The sequence below is a fragment of the Mesoplodon mirus genome (assembly GCF_964341445.2).
Source record: "Mesoplodon mirus genome assembly, chromosome: 17".
Lineage (NCBI taxonomy): Eukaryota > Metazoa > Chordata > Mammalia > Artiodactyla > Ziphiidae > Mesoplodon > Mesoplodon mirus.
The window spans coordinates 25,347,142-25,367,240 of record NC_138993.1 but is presented as its reverse complement, the minus strand read 5'-3'; the positions used below and the strand labels follow the sequence as shown (position 1 = coordinate 25,367,240).

General features: G+C 39.2%; 1 protein-coding gene across 2 annotated transcripts in view; it reads right to left on the bottom strand.

Annotated features, from left to right (window-relative positions):
* Window positions 1–15,364, bottom strand: part of SUGT1 (SGT1 homolog, MIS12 kinetochore complex assembly cochaperone) — a 44,299-nt gene extending 28,935 nt beyond the window's left edge. Inside the window, exons 1-10 of one of the 2 annotated variants that reach the window (XM_082602456.1) lie at window positions 15,182–15,302; window positions 15,031–15,088; window positions 7,550–7,640; window positions 6,592–6,661; window positions 5,843–5,913; window positions 4,678–4,731; window positions 4,274–4,290; window positions 2,838–2,872; window positions 1,094–1,190; window positions 193–300 (exon numbers count right to left, since the gene is read on the bottom strand). In XM_082602456.1, the coding sequence (XP_082458582.1) occupies window positions 193–300; window positions 1,094–1,190; window positions 2,838–2,872; window positions 4,274–4,290; window positions 4,678–4,731; window positions 5,843–5,913; window positions 6,592–6,661; window positions 7,550–7,640; window positions 15,031–15,088; window positions 15,182–15,219 (639 nt within the window). In that variant the 5' untranslated portion in view covers window positions 15,220–15,302. Of the gene's footprint in view, window positions 1–192; window positions 301–1,093; window positions 1,191–2,837; window positions 2,873–4,273; window positions 4,291–4,677; window positions 4,732–5,842; window positions 5,914–6,591; window positions 6,662–7,549; window positions 7,641–15,030; window positions 15,089–15,181 lie in introns of both variants that reach the window. The other variant, XM_082602455.1, reaches the window with a different exon arrangement.
* Between the last annotated feature and the right edge of the window lie 4,735 nt (window positions 15,365–20,099).

The following is a 20,099-nucleotide window of genomic DNA, read 5'->3' as shown; positions in this document are numbered from 1 at the left end:
ATTATATCTATCTTAATAAGCATACAAACATTTTTGAGGTTAGATTTTTACAATCCATCTTCCTAGAATTTGGGAAGGTGGAAAAACTATTCAAAAATTATTGTTCCTATTTAATTTAAAGATATGTGGCTGGAAGGATCTATAAGCTCACAATCACAGACTACGACTAACAACCCTTTCCAATTATCTTACCTTTGTTGAAAGTACTTTAAATGTGCTCTGTTCTGGTATTATAGGATGAAGAAGTCTCAGCTTCAAATTATAATCCTCTCCAGAGGGAAGTTTCACCAATGCGGACAACTAATGATCACAAAATTAGTAGCACATTTTATAAATGTATTTAAAGAAGGGTAAAGTACTTAAACTGACTACAATTACAGAACTTCAGTACTGCTGCAGATTATTTTCAAAACTTTCTATGGAATATCAGACTTAAGAATCCCAAAATAATCTTTTAAAAATCTGGTATCCTTCGCATGAATTCTCATATACGTAATTAAGTAGCAGAACAGAGTATGTTTCATAACACATACTGAACATTTAAATCTCAAGGAAACTCAATCTACAAGAACAAAATAATACAATACATAACAAAGAAATAGTCATGTGCAAAACATCTAGTTCTACCATGAACTCTCAAATATCTATCACAAGGTTTTCTACTAAATGCTAAGAAACCAAGTTATTGAAAGTCATACTCACTTAATATGATTAGTAAATTCTAAGATATATAAGTCCCAACAATTAAGTGGATCTTTTTCATGAAGTACACCACACAAATGTGTAACCAAAGCACGTATCTTACTAATGTCTTTTATAATTGTCAACCAAATTCTGCTTTGAATTCCAAATCTAAAGAAAGAGAAAACAATGCACACCTAGCTATAACCTACAGTATACATACTCTTGTCTCAAAACTTAAAGTGATTCAAATGGAAAAGCAATGCTTCAGATTTTCATCAGCATTTTCCAAATTATCTCAGGAAGAAATGATATATATCTAATAGACTGCTATAGATTATTCTGCAATATATATTTATATTTACAAATAAAAGTATTTAACCTCAACCAAAAATAATTCAAAACCTATAACCTCTTTTTCTGAAAATTCCACATTTACATCATTCTTCTGAACATTCTTGATCATAAGTGTAATGATCACTTGAGATTCTGTTTGATACCAGTCATACCTATAAAAAAGATAAAGGAAACTTAGAACTTAAATTTTCTGAAAGTTGTTTCTTGTTTTGTCAAGATAAAAACTGTATATAATCTGATGAACAACAAGAGCTCCACCTTGAGGAACAAAATAGCAAAGCAGCTGTTGATTCACAGAAACAATTTTATGTAACTAATTTCATATGACCTGTACTAACAGAAGAGAAAAGTAAGGTCGATGATGTCCAAAACCCCTCCAGTGGATTTAATAAATACTTACATAATTTTCTAGGTTCTAACATATCTCTAATACTGTTGTGCTTAAACTAATCGTTTTTTTTTTTGGCCACACCACACAGCATGAGGCCACATGCACAGCTAGTTTTAAAGATAAAATTTATTCTAACAGGTAACAATTCTAATATACCATCAACAGTTTTATCCTCTCATTTCAACCTAATACTAAGAAGTAAAACACTTCCATCCCTATTTTACAACTGAAAAAAACAAAAAGGTAAGCTCAGAAGGGTGAGGCAATTGGCACATCAGTAGCAGGCATTACACTGGACCCAGGTCAACCTGACCCCGCATTCCAGGATCTCTTTACTGAAGCTGAGGGCAAACAGCCCTGAGCACAGGGAACAGAAGCAAATTAGCTAAAATTAAAATAATTTAACTCATTCTGCCAGGAACAATATTAAATTCAGTACCTTCCTTCAATCTCAAAGTATGTGGAAAGATTAGTGTGCCTAGAGATTCTAATTATGTGTATCTTTCCCACTGAAAGCTCTAAAAATATATCATCACTTTCAAATTAGACTGGATTATAAACTCCATGAGAGCAGAGCTATTTATCTATCCTGCCACTATCATATTCCCAGGACTAAGCACAGTACCCTGATACATGGTATATTTATCACATCAATGTGGGATTATTTTATACTCCAAACGCTCCAATTATTAAGTTTACGTACCCTACCCCTGCTCCTGTCACTAAAGTTCCTTGTTTACTAGGTACTTGGAGAGTCATCCTGTATCTCCCCAGAAAGAACATAAATAAATTGTTTTGTTTTAACATTTTCAAGCCATTTTACGTCAAAAGCACTGGATCTTTATCTCACAGTTTTCCTTTGAAATTCAGTCAGGATGCAAAGTTCGAGATTAATGCCTTGTGTTTCTTTCTGTTACACTAAGAATACAAGTTGTACACACAGCTAATGAACAACTAAAAATAACTCAAATCCTTGCTAAATACTTATTCATGATTGTAACTGCTGCCCTCAGCAAGTGACTTTCAACTCATGCAGAATTATTCTATGAAAAATTTACTCCAAATATAAAAGGAAGGTAGAGTTACAATTCTATCAAGTCTACTAGCTTATTTACCTAGGTAACAGCAATAACTTAAATGGAAGAGGCTCTCTTTAATACATGGAAAGGTGACATGTGGAATCAGGTGAAGTAAGTTTTAATTGGCAATTCATTTGATTTTAACCTTAATATAAACAGTAATTCAAATCAGTTAACAGTCTTACAATTAGTTTTTCAAGGTTTTAATATGATTTCTTTTATAAACTAAGAAATACTTAAATCACAGGTAAGGACTTGCTTACTATTAAACAACAGGGTTTTTTCCCTTTAGGCTTATTTATCACGCATTATGAAAAACAAACACTTACTTGATTTTTGACTGATAAGTCCTCAGGGATGCAGACTGATTTTGACAAGTTAAAAGAGAAAGATTTGTACAAGTTAGTTTAGTAACTGCATATTAAAAATGCATGTATTATTAATTTACCCAGTGTTATAGTTACTTTGATATGGAATAACTACATGAAAACTTCCTACAGAGCATGGTATCCATAATTGTTAAATAAGACTCATCTTCACAGGAATTAGAATACTCAGTTGTTGTTTTATTTTATTTTTATTTTTTTAACATCTTTATTGGAGTATAATTGCTTTACAATGGTATGTTAGTTTCTGCTTTATAACAAAGTGAATCAGTTATACATATACATATGTCCCCATATCTCTTCCCTCTTGCATCTCCCTCCCTCCAATCCTCCCTATCCCACCACTCTAGGTGGTCACAAAGCACCGAGCTGATCTCCCTGTTACTCAGCATTTTTAAAATTTTATGAGTTTCAATTTCAAAAAACCGTTTTTCTTCTAAAATAAAAGAAGGATAAAAAAAAGAAAAATTTCTGAAGATATGTTTGGAAAACGTTTCATATAAAATGTCCAGTTCCAAGATTCAGTAACTCTCTAAGCTGAAAATAACAATAACATTTAAAAAAACATTTTTAAGACTATAGTATAAACTTCAGGCTTAACAATGGCATCAAACTGCTCTGGAAAAACATATGAAGCACTATTTCCATGGTGCCTTCCTGATATTGTCTTACACCATTTATGGCTGGCCTCTCTGCAACAAACATTCTACACTGACCACTGAGAAACAGTGGTGACTCTTAACCAGTCCAAACTTTCCTAAACTACGTGTGCCAGTTCAGACTGTAAATCTAAAGAACTTGCCCTGGGTCAATGGTGGCCTCTAAGTTGTCCCTAAATAAGAAGGGAAGACACAGCGTTTGGAGGAAGAAAATAAGTAAAACTGCCCTAGAGAGATATGTAACTGACAGAAAGCTCATTCTGAGTCCAGCCTCAAATATATTTAGTAATAATATAATTAAGTAAAAACACAAACGATAGGGGCTTCCCTGGTGGCGCAGCAGTTAAGAATCCACCTGAAAATGCAGGGGACACGGGTTCGTGCCCCAGTCCGGGAAGATCCCACATGATGCAGAGCGGCTAGGCCCGTGAGCCACAACTACTGAGCCTGCGCATCTGGAGCCTGTGCTCCACAACAGGAGAGGCCGTGACAGTGAGAGGCCTGCACACCGTGATGAAGTGGCCCCCGTTTGCCACAACTGGAGAAAGCCCTTGCACAGAAACGAAGACCCAACACAGCAATCAATCAATCAATCAATAGATAGATAAACAGATAGATAAATAGATAAATAAATAGATAAATAAATAAACAGATAGATAAATAGATAGATCGATAAATAAATAAATAAACAAACAGGAAGGATAAAACCTTTGGACTTACCACCTCGGGCTGTGATCCTATTAAAAACATAAAAAGGAAACATTTTCAGGTAACAGTACATGTATAGGGAAAATTATATATATATGATTTCTATGGCACAAACATACTGATTAAGCAAACCAATTCTCCATGCATACCTAATAAGGGAAAGTGGTTTAACTTTGCATCCTGGAGTCACTTGAGACTCCCCAGTAATTTCTTACCAGTAATATCACTGCAAAACAAATCCATCCAAATTTCCCTTTCAACATAACGAATGAGGTAAAAAATCAAAATACCTTGGGAAAGCCCAATCTAAGAGAACATCCACTACTTAAGTGATAAGTTATAAAGTTCAAAACAAAAAAATGTCAAACATTTACTTCTTTTTAAACGGAAAGACCATGGGAAACCTGAATACTTACCATTCTGAGCTTCTTGACACCTTTTAATCCAGACAATGAAATCAGCACCTGCACCTAGAAAGAACAAACTGACTGTAACATCACTCATCTGCACAACCTAACATATTCATTCAACAGATAATTACTGAATACCTATGTTCCAAACACTATTCTAGGCACTGTGGATGCAACAGTGAATTAGACAAAAATATCTGTCCTAACAGAGTTTATAGCTATCCTAATATTAAACCTATTAGTTAGATTTAATATTTACTTGTTCATCCTGAAGAATTCTGATTTAAAAAAAATCAATTTTATCTGCCTGCCAATGCAGGGGACACGGGTTCGATCCCTGGTCCGGGAAGATGCCACATGCCATGGAGCAACTAAGCCCGTGTGCCACGACTACTGAGCCTGAGCTCTAGAGCCCATGAGCCACAACCACGGAAGCCTGCTCCATGTCCCCCATAGGGCAAAACCATTCCCAGTTAGGAGCTACTGCTTTAGAGAACTGTGATAACACTCTATCATAAGATGAAGATAAAATGATAGTACACAATTAGGATTAGGTCGTCTGTAACTATCTATGAGATTACTTACAACGTTTTTGTACTCTACAGAGTTTTTGATACTTGGCTCGTACAATTTCTAAATATTACGCACAGATATCTATACTGCTGTGATAATTTTCATCTATTTCTCTCAAAAAGGTGATATTAGAAACTCACAATACTCTCAAACCTCCATATTTCTTCAATACCCTATCATACTTTACCCCAAACTTAATACTTCATGCCTCAATAAAAATTTTCATTGTAAGATTTCCTTATCTCAGCAATCTGGATAATAAATTAAATAGACTTCTGAATGTGAGAGCAAATTAAACTTTCACTTATCCATTAGAAAAAAAATAAAGCCAGACTAAGTACTTGGGAGCACACTAAGTGTTTATATAGTTTTCTGCTTCTGATGATAGTTTATCTGTGATTTAAGTGCTAAAGAAAGGCCAATTTAATCAATTTTTAAGTAAATTCAAATTCTGCAATCAACACGAAATGTCATTAAGAAGAGAAAAAAGCTGGGTTTCTATAATTAACTTGAGATTACACTAACAAAATTCAGCTATGGTATGTAAGACACATAGATATAATGGATTAGTGTACTTACATATAATTCTAATACTTACTATCTAATTTCTGTCCTTCTGTAAACGCTTCTAGAGCAGCAGCATAGTTTTTTTCATGGTATTCACATATCCTGCATGAACATATTAAAAATAAATACACACACGAGATCATGAAAAACAGCCTTCTTTCTAAATAATAAAAAAAACTATTTGCCCTACTATTAAAAGAAAAAATTTAAGTTTAGTTAATAAGCCAGCCAAGAGATTTCCTAAAATACTCTACTATAATATCTAGTATAATTCCCATTAAAATCCAATTTTGGAACTCACTTCAGAAGGAATTTCTTGATTTTAATTGCATATACTTGCTTATTCCAAAATATAGTTATATTAAGGAATTAAAGTCGTTTCTGATTCTTAAAGAATAAAGTCACACTTATCAACAGAAACAAACTGGGATATAAAGTACATAGATAACAGAGTCCTCATTAAATGTAGCCTGTCCAGCTTGGGTAAGGAATAGATGTTCTCTAGTCAGTTAAATACAGTAAATTCCAAATGATGAAGCAAAAAAGGGATGTGAAATCCAAGAGTTTCATCTAGACTTTGCAGTTACTTCAACCATCGCTATTTTAAACTATATATATATACTAACTATACTACAATAAAAGTATAAAATATACCTAAAATTGAATCCTATTCAGCTATAAAATGTATAAATACAGAATTTACTATTTATATAAAGCTTACAATTAATTCATTCAAGAAACTATAGTCCAGACCCAGCAAGAAGAGTAGTTACTGCATACCCCTTTCTCAGCAGAGCAATGGAACTATTTGGATTGAGTTCAAGAGATTTCTTTGCATCAGCAACAGCATCTGCATATGAAAAAAATGGGTTTTTTCGTCAGTTACTTATGGATCCTAACAAATACTACACACAAAATTTGAATTAACCTCTGACTTTTAAGTTTTCAAGCTGGTGGAATGGACAAATGATTTTAAATTAGGAAAAGTTAATCCAAAATAAAATTACCCTCATACCTTCCTAATGACCTAAAATTTAGCTCCCTTCTTAAAGCGCTTCAGGCAATGAATAAAGCTCTGTATCACAAAGTTCATCTAATTTTCTCATTAACATCATTTATGTAATCTGACTCAAGGTATTTAATTTCTCCCTACTCAGATTATCTATCCAGATAATTAAAATTACAGAATATAGAAATACATTCTTTTTATAAAAAATAAAACAAGGGAGGGCTTCCCTGGTGGCGCAGTGGTTGAGAGTCCGCCTGCCGATGCAGGGGACACAGGCTCATGCCCCGGTCCGGGAAGATCCCACATGCCGCGGAGCGGCTGGGCCCGTGAGCCATGGACACTGGGCCTGCGAGTCCAGAGCCTGTGCTCCGCAGCGGGAGAGGCCACAACAGTGAGATGCCCACGTACCGCAAAAAAAAAAAAAAAAAAAAAGGAATTCATTTAAATACTTTGTAAAATAGTAAATTTGATGTTATTCTTTGTTAGCATATCCAGTAACCATGAATGATATCTGTACAAATTCCACACCCACTGAAGAAGAATGGACAACCATAAAATTTAAATGGGTGATGCTCAACATAATGTTTGTCACATTTCGGCTACTTCACCTTGTATGAAAGACCAAGTTAAAAATCCTGGAAGATAACCTTTATTTTATTTGATTCATTGCATCTTAGGCAAAATTTGTATGTAACTTATAGAGACAATATACTTTGTAAGAAAAGTTACCACAGTAATTCCCAAGAAGAATGTGACAATAAGCTCTTTGACAGTAATACTGTGCATCATCTGGTTTCTGCTCCAGAGCCTCAGTCAGCTCCTACAAATACAAACACGTTGAGTGTCAGTAAATGTTTTTTAAAAGCCATCGAATTCTAATTAAACATGATTTTTAATCAAATAACCTATTATCATAAAGTATTTGGAGGAAAGATAATAGGGAAACAAGCTTGAAACTTTTCTTTCCAAGAGGATCAATATCCCCCTTTCTCCTCCCTTCTCCCCTCAAAAGACAACAACTGAATGTAATATCTACCTAAAGCACTTAGCAGTTCCTGGCCTACAGCAGAACTCAATAAATGGTAATTATTATCACCTCATTTATTCTGGAGAGTTTAGTTCATATACATTGACCATCACTGATTTTCTCCTTCTAATTTGGAGAAGATTCAAAGGTCATGTAGAATTTGAGATGCCTAGAAAATGTGAAGCTGCCCAATAAAAACAAAAATTTAAAAAAACAAAACAAAAAAATGGAAGTTAAACCTAGAGCTCAGGGAGGTTAATGGAACCAATAAATACATAATCAAGTTTACCTGGCCCTCTCCTATCCTCTTATCAATGGCCTACGAAATTACAGCATTCTGTCAAAAGCCCAGATACAATATCTCACAGATAGCTACTATCAGTTGATCAAGAATTAACAGAGCGGATTAAAACTTTTGCCCATCTGGGCAGTCACAGTTCGTAAGTGGTAGCTGGAACAATACTGATGCAAGAAGAGAGAGCACAATTAGTGAAGCCAAGGACAAATGCAGGCAAACAGGAAGGCTTTGATTCTCTACCCATTGCCCACACACCCTAGGGACTTGGTAGTTTTCTTAACAGGCAAAATTACTTCAATAGCCACATATGTGGCTTTGCTTGAACCTCGCAGTGTGATTCTCACAAAGCAATGTATACTATACTTGGTAATCGTAAACCTAAAACCCAACATACCTAAGATCTAAACCACTTTTTACCATCTTAACCCCTATCACCCTGATTCAAGCAGTAATGAAAATCAGATCTTGTTACTATGTCTCCGCTCAAAACTTTCCAACATCTTTCCAGCTGACTCACAGCAAAAGCCCAAGTCTTTCCAATGATCTGAAAGGGCCTCCTTGATATAACTTTCTGCTCTCCCTCTCATCTCACCTCTTAAAACTCTTCTCCTTGCGCCACCATTCTAGCCACAATGGCCTCCTTGCTGTTCTTCGAACATCTCAGGACCCTGCACCTGCTGCTCCCTCTCACTAGAATGCTCTTCCCCCATATGTGCGCAGAAAATCCATTCCCTCACTTCCTAGTCAGTGACTGCGCCAGAGATAGAATTCAAATCCGGGTCTGTCTGACTCCAAATCAAATTTTAACCACTAAACATTGCCTCATGGTAAAATTTTACTCCAAGTTTCTTTCACACACCATCTAACATTTGTATTAATACAAGATTTTCTAATACTTTGAAATTCTTAAGCTAAAAACACCATCTTCCACTAAGCTTTCAAACAATTTTGAAAACAGCTGATGGCTTCTTACATATCTACTCAAATGTATCATAAAACCACATTTCCAGCCTCTCCTGACCAAGAAAATGTATATTATAGGTCAAAAAGGCTGTTATAGATTATAATAATATCTGGATCATCAATTCAAAAAGTATTATTTTTTTCAGTAGTCAGGTTTTTCTGTTTGTTTTTCAAAAAGTATTTTTTTTTTTTTTTCTTTTTGCGGTATGCGGGCCTCTCACTGTTGTGGCCTCTCCCGTTGCGGAGCACAGGCTCCGGATGCGCAGGCCCAGCGGCCATGGCCCACGGGCCCAGCCGCTCCGCGGCATATGGGATCCTCCCAGACCGGGGCACGAACCCGTATCCCCTGCATCGGCAGGCGGACTCTCAACCACTGCGCCACCAGGGAGGCCCTCAAAAAGTATTTTTAAACACATATTATGGAACAAACATAGGCCGGACACTGGAGTTTCAAAGATGAATAAAATATTCCTTTTCTGGGCTTCCCTGGTAGTGCAGTGGTTGAGAATCTGCCTGCCAATGCAGGGGACACGGGTTCGAGCCCTGGTCTGGGAGGATCCCACATGCCGCGGAGCAACTAGGCCCGTGAGCCACAACTACAGAGCCTGCGCATCTGGAGCCTGTGCTCCGCAACAAGAGAGGCCGCGATAGTGAGAGGCCCGCGCACCATGATGAAGAGTGGCCCCCGCTTGCCACAACTAGAGAAAGCCCTTGCACAGAAACGAAGACGCAACACAGCAAAAATAAATAAATTAATTAAGAGTTTGGACTTCAACATATTCATAAAAAAAGACTAGGTGCTCAATATACATAATTGATTGGTTATATTAATAACAAGAACTACCAAAAATATTCCTTTTCTTTAGGAGTCAGGTATAAACTTCTGAATTTTGAACCAACTTGCAAATGACCTTTAAAAACACAAACCAATTGTTGGTTAAGGAGAACCAGTTATGGTCATTCAGTTAAATAAACTAAGCAACTGACTTATTAGGCTATCAATAAAAAAAGTTACCAAAAAACCACTCAACACAAACTGAACATTATAACACACCAACTTGTAAGTCATGAATAAAACACAACAATAAATTTATTTTGAATAAGGAATATACAATATAATAAAACCAGAAAAAGTGACGTTAAAATAATTATTTGTGGTTGTCTTAACTACATCTGACTTGTGGCATGTTTTCAGTGTTCTACTGTTTCTGTGACAACAGCTGCTGGCTGCTAGAGTACAAAGGGACTAAAGAGAGGTATCTCAAAAGGCAAGGACTTCAGTGCCAACATTTGAATCACAGCAGCAAAGGGCTATTTAAACAGACTTATACGAAACGTATCCAAAGATATAGTACTTCTCACAGAAAATGGGTTGTGTTATAGTTCGCAAAAGTAAAGAAACCTATGAAGTGTAAAATATAATTACACTGAAATCTTTAACAAGATAATAGTAAAGGAAGTACCCTGATAACACAGAACGACAGGGGGAAAATTCCTTTTTAAGGCATTAAAATTGTTTAAGACGTGGATCTTAGAAAATTAATTTCCAAATCTTTATAGAGCTTTAGGCTCTCTTAAAATACTATCCAAAAAGGTTACTTGTTAAGATTAAAAGCAAAAGCAGACTGCTCAGACTGACCTAACGTTTAAAGGCCTTTAGCTCTGGATAGCTCAGCCTGACCCCACTTGCCATTTTCTTCTAGTCACAGCTAAACCCCAGTCATGGATAAACAAGAGTATCAAGCCTTCTCCCTTCCTAAACTAGCAAGCACTCCTGGAGAAAAATCACATAACCACGTAGAACTGGTATACTTTATGCTAACCAGCTATGCCCTCAACAAAGCTATCTGTGGTCAACTACTTCAAAGTCAGCTCCCAAACAATTATATCATACACCCCAATCCTACCCACTCCTCCAGAGGATGACCTTGATGCCTTGAACCTGGGACCTGTCACTTCTAAACTCGATAACCTTGAGCACGTTAATCTCTTTAGCCTCAGCGTCCTTGTACATGCACTTCACAGCTGTTCCAAGAATTGTGGTAGGAGTCATTTAACACACCTGAGTGCCTACTACATCCCAGGCACTACGCTGAACACAGTGGTAAACTGATACACAAAACCCCTGCACTCTTGAAGCTTACATTGGGGCCCAATTCAGATAAGGTAGTCAGAGAAAACAGCTTCCTTGAGAAGGTGACATTTCAGATGAAATCTAGAGTGATGAGCATTTCCAAGCAAAACAAGAGATAGTCAATACAGACTACATTCTAGGCAAAAGAACTGCCGAGTCCAAAGGCCCTGCACCAGGACTGAGCTCGACACATCTGAGTAGCAGAAAGCAAGCCAGCGTGGCTAGAACCTAGAGAGCAAAGAATCTATAAGATGTCTACCTCGAGGGCCTCACCCTTGTACCTTACATTACTTATCCTCATAATCACCCTTTCAAGTGGTCCTAGTTAATCCCATTTTACAGACAGGAAATCTGATCCAGAAAAGTGATAGCAGGAACTTTCTTGAAACCAGGATACTGACCCAAGCAGCCTGATTCCAGAGCCCATGCTCTTACGCACTACTCACACTGGGCCTCGAAAGATTCTCATAATCCACGTATACGTTTTCTCTCTCTACTGAATTGAGACTTCCTCTGCAAAGTTTTTTTTACTTCCCCAGTTAGCCTCTACTCTGCTATGTTCTTTACTGTACCTGATACACCACTCCACTGGAGTACTTATATTTTAATGATCTGTTGACGTGCCTGTCTCTCTCCACTAGACTACAAACTCCCTCACTACAGTAGTTTCATCTTTAGCTTGCTGGCTCCCAGTACAGCATTTGCCACTAACATTGTTTGTTTAATGAATAAAAAATGTAATCAGCTTGATACACTTTCTCTTTATTCTTAATTGGATGGTCTTATATAAAAATGTGACATTTTAACTGATGTGATATCAAGCGACCTTAATTTTAAAATAGCTACTGTTAAACCAACCCTTGGGAAAATCTAGAGGGAAACAGACTCTCACTTCTCATCAAGGTTCCGGCCCTACTCATTATTACCAATTACTTAGTAATTAACATTTGCCTGTTTATCTCTGTGAGAAGGTCATCTTAAGTTTTAAGAACATTTCCTCTTAACACAAGCTGGTTCTTATCATGATCATTCTCCCCACTCCCAGTTTTTGATTCAGGTCTGTGGCAGGTCCTGAGAATTTGCATTTCTGACAAATTCCCAGGTGATGCTCCTGCAGAAGGTCTGGGGATCATGCTTTTGAAGACCGCTATTCTACAGCACTAGACTAAGAATCAGGAAATGTGTCCTGAGGCCCCTATTCTGCCTCTAATTGGCCGCATACATCTCTATGACAGATCACTTGGACTTCTTTGGGTCTGTTTTCTTCTGTAAAATGGGAGGGTAAGGAGTACTGGCCTACAGGAGTCATAAGTACTTTCAGAAAATCTGGAGTGGAGAATTCCCTGGCAGTCCATGCTTTCACTGCAGGGGGCACGGGTTTGATCCTTGTTTGGGGAACTAAGATCCCACATGCCTAGAACGCAGCCAAAAAAAATGAAAAAGAAAATCTGGGGTGGGGTCCAAGAATTTGCATTTCTCTGAGTTCCTAAGTGATGCTGATGCTACTGGTCCAAGAGCCACACTTTATGGACAAAGGTACTAAAGCTAATCACACACCTACACTATCCAATTTCACTCCTAGAAAGAAAAAAAACAAATGCACTCCCAAAAGAAAGGACTGCATGTGTTCACCAAAATGCATGTACAAGAAAATTCACAGTGGTTTTATTTATACTAGCTAACAACTGGAAATATCCCAAATGTTCACTGTTAGAATAAATTGTGCTATATTAATACAGTGGAATACTACACAGCAGTGAAAAGCAAACAACTTATGGATGTATCTCCCATAATGTTTAAAGCAAGACAGAGTATCTACACTCAACTGAATACCTAGTGTATGATACTTTTTATATGAATTCCAAGAAAAACTAACTGATGGTGACAGAGTACGGAACAGGTGGGTAAGAGGAATTATTGGCTGGGGAAAAAACATGAGAAAGCCTTGAGAATGGAAGTATTCTATATCTTGATCTGGGTGGTATACATACATGTAAAACTTCATTAGTACAGACTTAAGATTTGTATTAGATATCCCACTTCAATAAATAATTTTAAAAGTAAAATAACTGAGACGTAACGTGACAGAGAATTCATTACATTAATATCCTTTAATAGCAGCTATTATATAAACTAGATTTCCAAAGGAGGCATGGGCCCTAAGAGGACCATAACAAAGGTAGATTCTGAAAATTAATAGCTATCTAGCTGACATAAGGAATTGTGGAGGAAAACTCTCAGTGCCTCTGGTAACATTACTCTAATAGTGATCCCAAAAGCATCACTAGGAAACATCACAGCACTCCTGAGTAATCAGCCAGTTCGTTTGAAGGGGTTGGTATCCCGGCCCCCAAAGCATAATCCAACCTAAAAGGCCCCAAAGGCCCCACGCCCTGGTTTCCTCCCCACCTCATTTCTTTTTTTTTTTTTTTTTTTTAAGTTATTTATTTAATTTATTTTTGGCTGTGTTGGGTCTTTGTTGTCGCTGCGCGCAGGCTTTCTCTAGTTGTGGAGAGCGGGGGCTACACTTTGTTGCGGTGAGCGGCTTCTCTTGCCATGGAACACAGGCTCTAGGAGAGCGGGCTTCAATAGTTGTGGCAAGTGGGCTCCGTAGTTGTGGTGCACGGGCTTAGTTGCTCCGCGGCATGTGGGATCTTCCCGGACCAGGGCTCGAACCCGTGTCCACTGCATTGGCAGGCAGATTCTCAACCACTGCGCCACCAGGGAAGCCCCCCACCTCATTTCTTACTCCACTTTCATCCCACTCTAACCAAATGGGCCTTCTTGCTGCTCCTTGCACAGCTGACTTCATTCCTACCTCAGCATCCTGACACGGACTCCTCTTCCTGCCTGAAATAATCTTTCCCCGGAGCTTCCCAGCTCACTCCCTCATGCCTCTTCTCAAATGTCAACTAACAACCATGGAACAAATTCCTTTTAGAAGTCATAGCTAGGTAAAAGGTTCTCTTGCCTCAAATTCCTAACCTTACATATGTTAAATCATAACAGCAAAACAAAGTTTCCTCTTTTTTATGCTTCAAAGCAAGAAACCCCTGGCTACATTTTGTGACCCACTACATCATGTATTCTTAGTTTGGGCTCTCTTTATTACTTCAAATTACTATTTAACTCTTGCTCTTTTGCTTTCCTTCACAGCTTTATAGTTTTTCACTTAACACAAACACAAAGTGCCTTCCAAGTCAGTTAAATACATAAATAAGACTTTAATCCAGAGCAAACAGTGCCTTCCACACAGCTGCCCCCAAGAAACTGTTTTGAGGAATAAACAAATGAGTGGATAATGAACAGTGACTGGACATCTGGAAATTTTCGGGCACACACGGGGAAAGGTTTCTGTTCCAATAGTGTGAGTTCATACAGGCACTCAGCACAAACCTGGTACACAGAAATGGCAAGGATGATTGTCAAACGGAAGACAGAATGAATAAACATCAAGCCTTAGATTTCACTTTTTGCTCTCAGTCACAAATGCCATTAAAAAAAACAAACAAACCCTTTAAGACCAACTACGAATGTCACCTCTACCCCCAAAAAGGAAAGCAGGTTTCACTAAGCAGCTCCAAGGAGGCAGGAACGGACTAGGGATGGGAAGCGTAACCGGGCCGCTGCGGGACACAGAAGGGAGAGGCGGAGTCTGTCAACATCGGGGCTGAGACACAGGAAAAGCAGCAGCCCCGACCCCGGGAAGACAGTGCTGGGAAGAGGCGGGGTGGGCCGGAACCCGACGCGGCTGCGTTCCCCAGAGCACAGTGAACCAGCTCTCTCACCTCCAACGCCGCCTGGGGGTTCTCGTCGATCAGAGCATCTGAGAAGCTCCGGAAAAACCTGCCAGGAAAACAACGACTTCAGCAGGGCTCTCTAACTAAAGAAAGACGGAGGGGGATACAAATAATAGCAAAGAGAAGGAAAAGCACGCACCTCTGGGATGCTGCAGGTCCCGCAGCCGCCGCCGCCATCTCTAATAGTCACCGTTACCGCTGCTGGAGCTGCTACTACCGACGTTACCAGCTCCGCCGCCGCCCAAGGGGGAAACTTCTGGAGAAACACCAACCGAGCTTCCGTCCTACGTAGCCAATGAGCAGCCATGCAGCGTGCCGCGAGGGGAGGGGAGGTGAAGCGCGGGCGCGGGTTGGGCTGGGACCGTGGAGGACCGACTCTCCTGGCCCGCCCCGCCCCCACCCCCGGCCGGCGAGGAGCCTGTCAGGCCCCGCCCCCTGCAGCCATGGTTACGCAGGCCTTGGCGTAACCCAGTCCCAGCGGGCACCCACACAGCCGCTCAGCCTCCGTGGGTGGTAGGTCGAACGGACGTTTGCGTCGTACTGTTATCGCTCAGGAACGTGTGGCGTTTGGGGTCGTTTGTATTTCTGTTAATAATAACACAAGGCACATCCAGCTCCCTTTTCTCTGCAGCTCTCATCATGGCTCCCGGAGGCAGCCAGGCTTTTCGTGGCCCGTGACGTTCTCGGCTACGTGTTCTTTTCCGGGAGCGAGTTCCGGATGGCGCGGCGATGCCGGGATCTTGGCGCTGGGAACCCTAAAGGCCTCGGACTCACCGGAAGTCGCTCCGCCCTTGCAGAGGCTGGACTGCAGGAAGCCTTTTGGTTCCGGTGCGGGTGGACTGTTCCTTTCCCCAGAACGACACAGGCCCAGGCTTTCTTCCTACTTGGCTTCCCAGACAGAAGAAAAACGTGTTCCATCCGAAGGCACTGAAGGGAGAATGGTGGCCTGAATTTGTCTCAGTGCTGCTTTACTTTCCATCTCGTTGGTCAGGCCCTCCCTCACAGCCCTTTGACCCGTGCAATTCAGATAGAAGAAACTTCCAGCAAGTTCCACGGGAGGGGAATGGGGGCGGGGTGGGGAGCAGGAAGGAGTGGGAGTGAGCGGCTCTCAGTAGAGGTAAACAAGTAACTGAACTCGAATGTCTGCCACTTCCAGAATCTAAACTAAGTCCTGGGATTCAGTGATGTTAACGCCTTACAGAAACTTAAGCCAATTTTGTTCTAAGTGCTAAAACCAAAGAAGGGCAATAGTCTGTGATGTGATAGCAACAAGGGACGCAGCCGAATATAAGGTATATGGATGGAATCCTCAAATATGTTGTACCGGAACCTCAGTCTGGAAAGATGAATTCGAATTGGTGAAGGAAATGGAAAAGGCAATTCACACAGAGTAGGCCGAATGTCAGAAAGTGACCATGTGAACTCTGAAACTGGTAGAGCCAAAATTCAAGCTAGAAGCAGACTGCCTGGGTGGAGAGGCAGGTAAATGCCAGGTCATAAAGGGCTAGTTGTAATCTGCTGAGAAGTTTGGATGTAATTCTCTTAAAGATGCTAACCCGTTATAGGATTTTTACTCAAAAAAGGCAGTAACAGTTAAATTTACATTTTTATGTTTGTTATTCTGTCTGTACTATGGAAGAATGATTAAAGGGAAAAGAACAGTTGTTGGGAGACAACTGCTGTATTACAGGCCAAGTGACTCTTAAATAGGGCAGTGATTGTAGGGGATCGTAAGAATTACAGAAACAATTGAGGTAAAACTGTCTGGGTTTGCTTATCTCGCCTTTTGTGATCAGTGCTTTTTGTATCATATGTAAGGGCTTGCCTGCTCCAAAGCCATGAGGATAGTCACCTGTGTTTTCTTCTAGTTGCTTGACTATTTTACCTTTCACAGACAGGTTTATTCATTTTTATGAAAGGTAGGAAGTTGGGATCAAGTTTCCTTTTCCCCCCTTATGGATAGCCGATTGACCCAGCCCTACTTGCTGAAAACGCTGTCATTTGCCATTTCCCCCACTAAATAATTATGGCACCTTTGTTGTAAAGTAGATGACCACATGTATGAGGGTCTGTTTCCAGGTTCTCGTTACGTTGGTCTGTCTAACCTTGTCCCACACTATCTTAATGTAGCTTTATAAGTCTTGAAGCCCTATAACTTTTTCTTAAAGATTGCCTTGGCTAGTCAAAGGCCTTTGTATTTACATTTTATACACTTTATAGAACTTATTTCCATTTATTTATAAGTTTTAGAAAGAACCTGTTAATTTCAAAAAAAAAAAAAAAAAAAAGAACCCCCCAAGACAAAAAATCCTGCCAGGATTTTAACTGGGCTTGCATTGAATCTATAGATCAATCTATTTGGGGAAAACTCAGCCTAATTTTTTTTTTTTTTTTTGTGGTACGCGGGCCTCTCACTGTTGTGGCCTCTCCCATTGCGGAGCACAGGCTCCGGACGCGCAGGCTCAGCGGCCATGGCTCACGGGCCCAGCCTCTCCGCGGCATGTGGGACCTTCCCGGACCAGGGCACGAACCCGTGTCCCCTGCATCGACAGGCGGACTCTCAACCACTGCGCCACCAGGGAAGCCCCTAATTTTTTTTAATTGAAGTATAGTTAATTTACAACGTTGTGTTACTTTTTGGTGTACACAGACTGATTCAGATACAGATAGATGGATATTTTTTTTCATTTCCGTTGTAGTTTATTACAAGATATTGAATATAGTTCCCTATGCTATGCGGTAGTTTATCTGTTTTATATATAGTAGCTTGTATCTGCTAACCCCAACTCCTAATTTTTACCTCCCCACATCTTCCCCCTTTGGTAACCATAAGTTTGTTTTCTATGTCTGTGAATCAGTTTCTGTTTTGTAAATAAGTTCATTTGTATCATATTTTAGATTCCACATATTAAGTGATATCATATGATATTTGCCTTTGTCTGACTTACCTCACTTAGTATGGTAGTCTCTATACCCATCCATGTTGCTGCAAATGGCATTATTTCATTCTTTTTTATGGCTGAGTAGTATTCCATTGTATGTCTGTATACCACGTCTTTATCCATTCATCTGTTGATGGACATTTAGGTTGCCTCCATTTCTTTTTTTTCTGACATCTTTATGTTGATTCCTCCAATCCATGAATATAATACACCCCTCCATTTATTTAAGTGGTCTTTAATTTTTCTCAGCAGTGTTTTGTAGGTTACAGTGTAGAAGTCTTACGTATCTTTCATTAGATTTATTCTTGGGTATCTGAGGGGTTTTGTGCTTTTTAAATGGCATTCTAAATTTTTAATATTTGTTGCTAGTGTATAGAAACACTGCTGGCTTTTACATATTGACCTTATATTCAACCATCTTGCTAAGTTCCCTTACTATTTCTAATACTTTGTAGACTCTTTTAGAATTTCAGTCATCACAGTGTCTTGTGATCTGTGACAGATAGTTTAACATCTTCCTGTGCAATCATTATACCTTTTACTTTTCTTGCTGGTTGTCACTGGCTAGGATATCTCCTATAGTGTTGAGTAAAAGTAGTGATGATGGACTTCCTATCTTGATTGTAACATTAGGGAGAAAGCATTCAATATGAAATGCTTTTTCTGCCTTTATTGAAATGTCCATGTGTATTTTTTCTTTAATAAGTTAATGTTAATTACTTTGGTTGATTTTCAGATGTTCTCTAAATGGCCAATATGCATATGAAAAGAAGTTGTACATCAATAGCTATATCAGGGACAGTAAAATCATAATTTGGTAGTAAACACTCCCACCAAAATGGCTAAAATTAAAAGGAATTCCAGTGCCAAGCATTGGCAAGGATATGGAGCACCTGAAACTTTCACGTATTGCTAGGGAGAGTATGGTGTAGCTACTTTAGAAAACTTTGACACTATCTACTAAAAACTAGTCATACATGTACCCTGTTGCCCAGTAATTCTACCACTAGGCATATGCCCAAGAGAAAAGAATACTTATGTTTGTGTACAAGAATATTGATTGCAGCATTATTCACAGTAGCAAAAACTGGAAATAACCTAAATGTCCTTTCACAGAAGAAAAATACTAGAGAGCAAAGACTAAGAATGAACTACCAGTACACACAACAATATGGGTGAACCTCACATACATAATGTTGAGCTAAAGAAGCCAGACAGAGTACATCCTGGTTGATTCCATTTATATGAAAATAAAAAACATTGTGAGGGACGTCAGAGAGTGATCTCCTGGCTGGGAAGGGCCATGAGGAAGACTTCCTGATGTGGGAAATGTTATATATCTTGACTAGGGTGACAATTACAGTAATGTAGTCACATGTCAAATTTTTTCAATTTATACACTAAGATTTGTGCACTCAAAAACAGAAAGATGGGGCTTCCCTGGTGGTGCAGTGGTTGAGAATCTACCTGCCAATGCAGGGGACATGGGTTCGAGCCCTGGTCTGGGAAGATCCCACATGCCGCGGAGCAGCTAGCCCCGTGAGCCACAATTACTGAGCCTGCGCGTCTGGAGCCTGTGCTCCGCAACAAGAGAGGCCGCGATAATGAGAGGCCCGCGCACCGCAATGAGGAGTGGCCCCCACTTGCCGCAACTAGAGAAAGCCCTCACACAGAAACGAAGACCCAACACAGCCATAAATAAATAAATAAAAATTAAAAAAAAAAGCAAAAGAAATCTGAATGAAGTATGGTCTTAAAAAAAAAAGAATAAAATAAAAAAAATAAATAAAAACAGAAAGATGGATCAATGGAACAGGATAGAAAGCCCAGAGATAAACCCATGTACATATGGTCACCTTATCTTTGATAAAGGAGGCAGGAATGTACAGTGGAGAAAGGACAGCCTCTTCAATAAGTGGTGCTGGGAAAATTGGACAGGGACATATAAAAGTATGAGATTAGATCACTCCCTAACACCATATACAAAAATAAACTCAAAATGGATTAAAGACCTAAATGTAAGTCCAGGTACTATCAAACTCTTAGAGGAAAACATAGGCAGAACACTCTATGACATAAATCACAGCAAGATCCTTTTTGACCCACTTCCTAGAG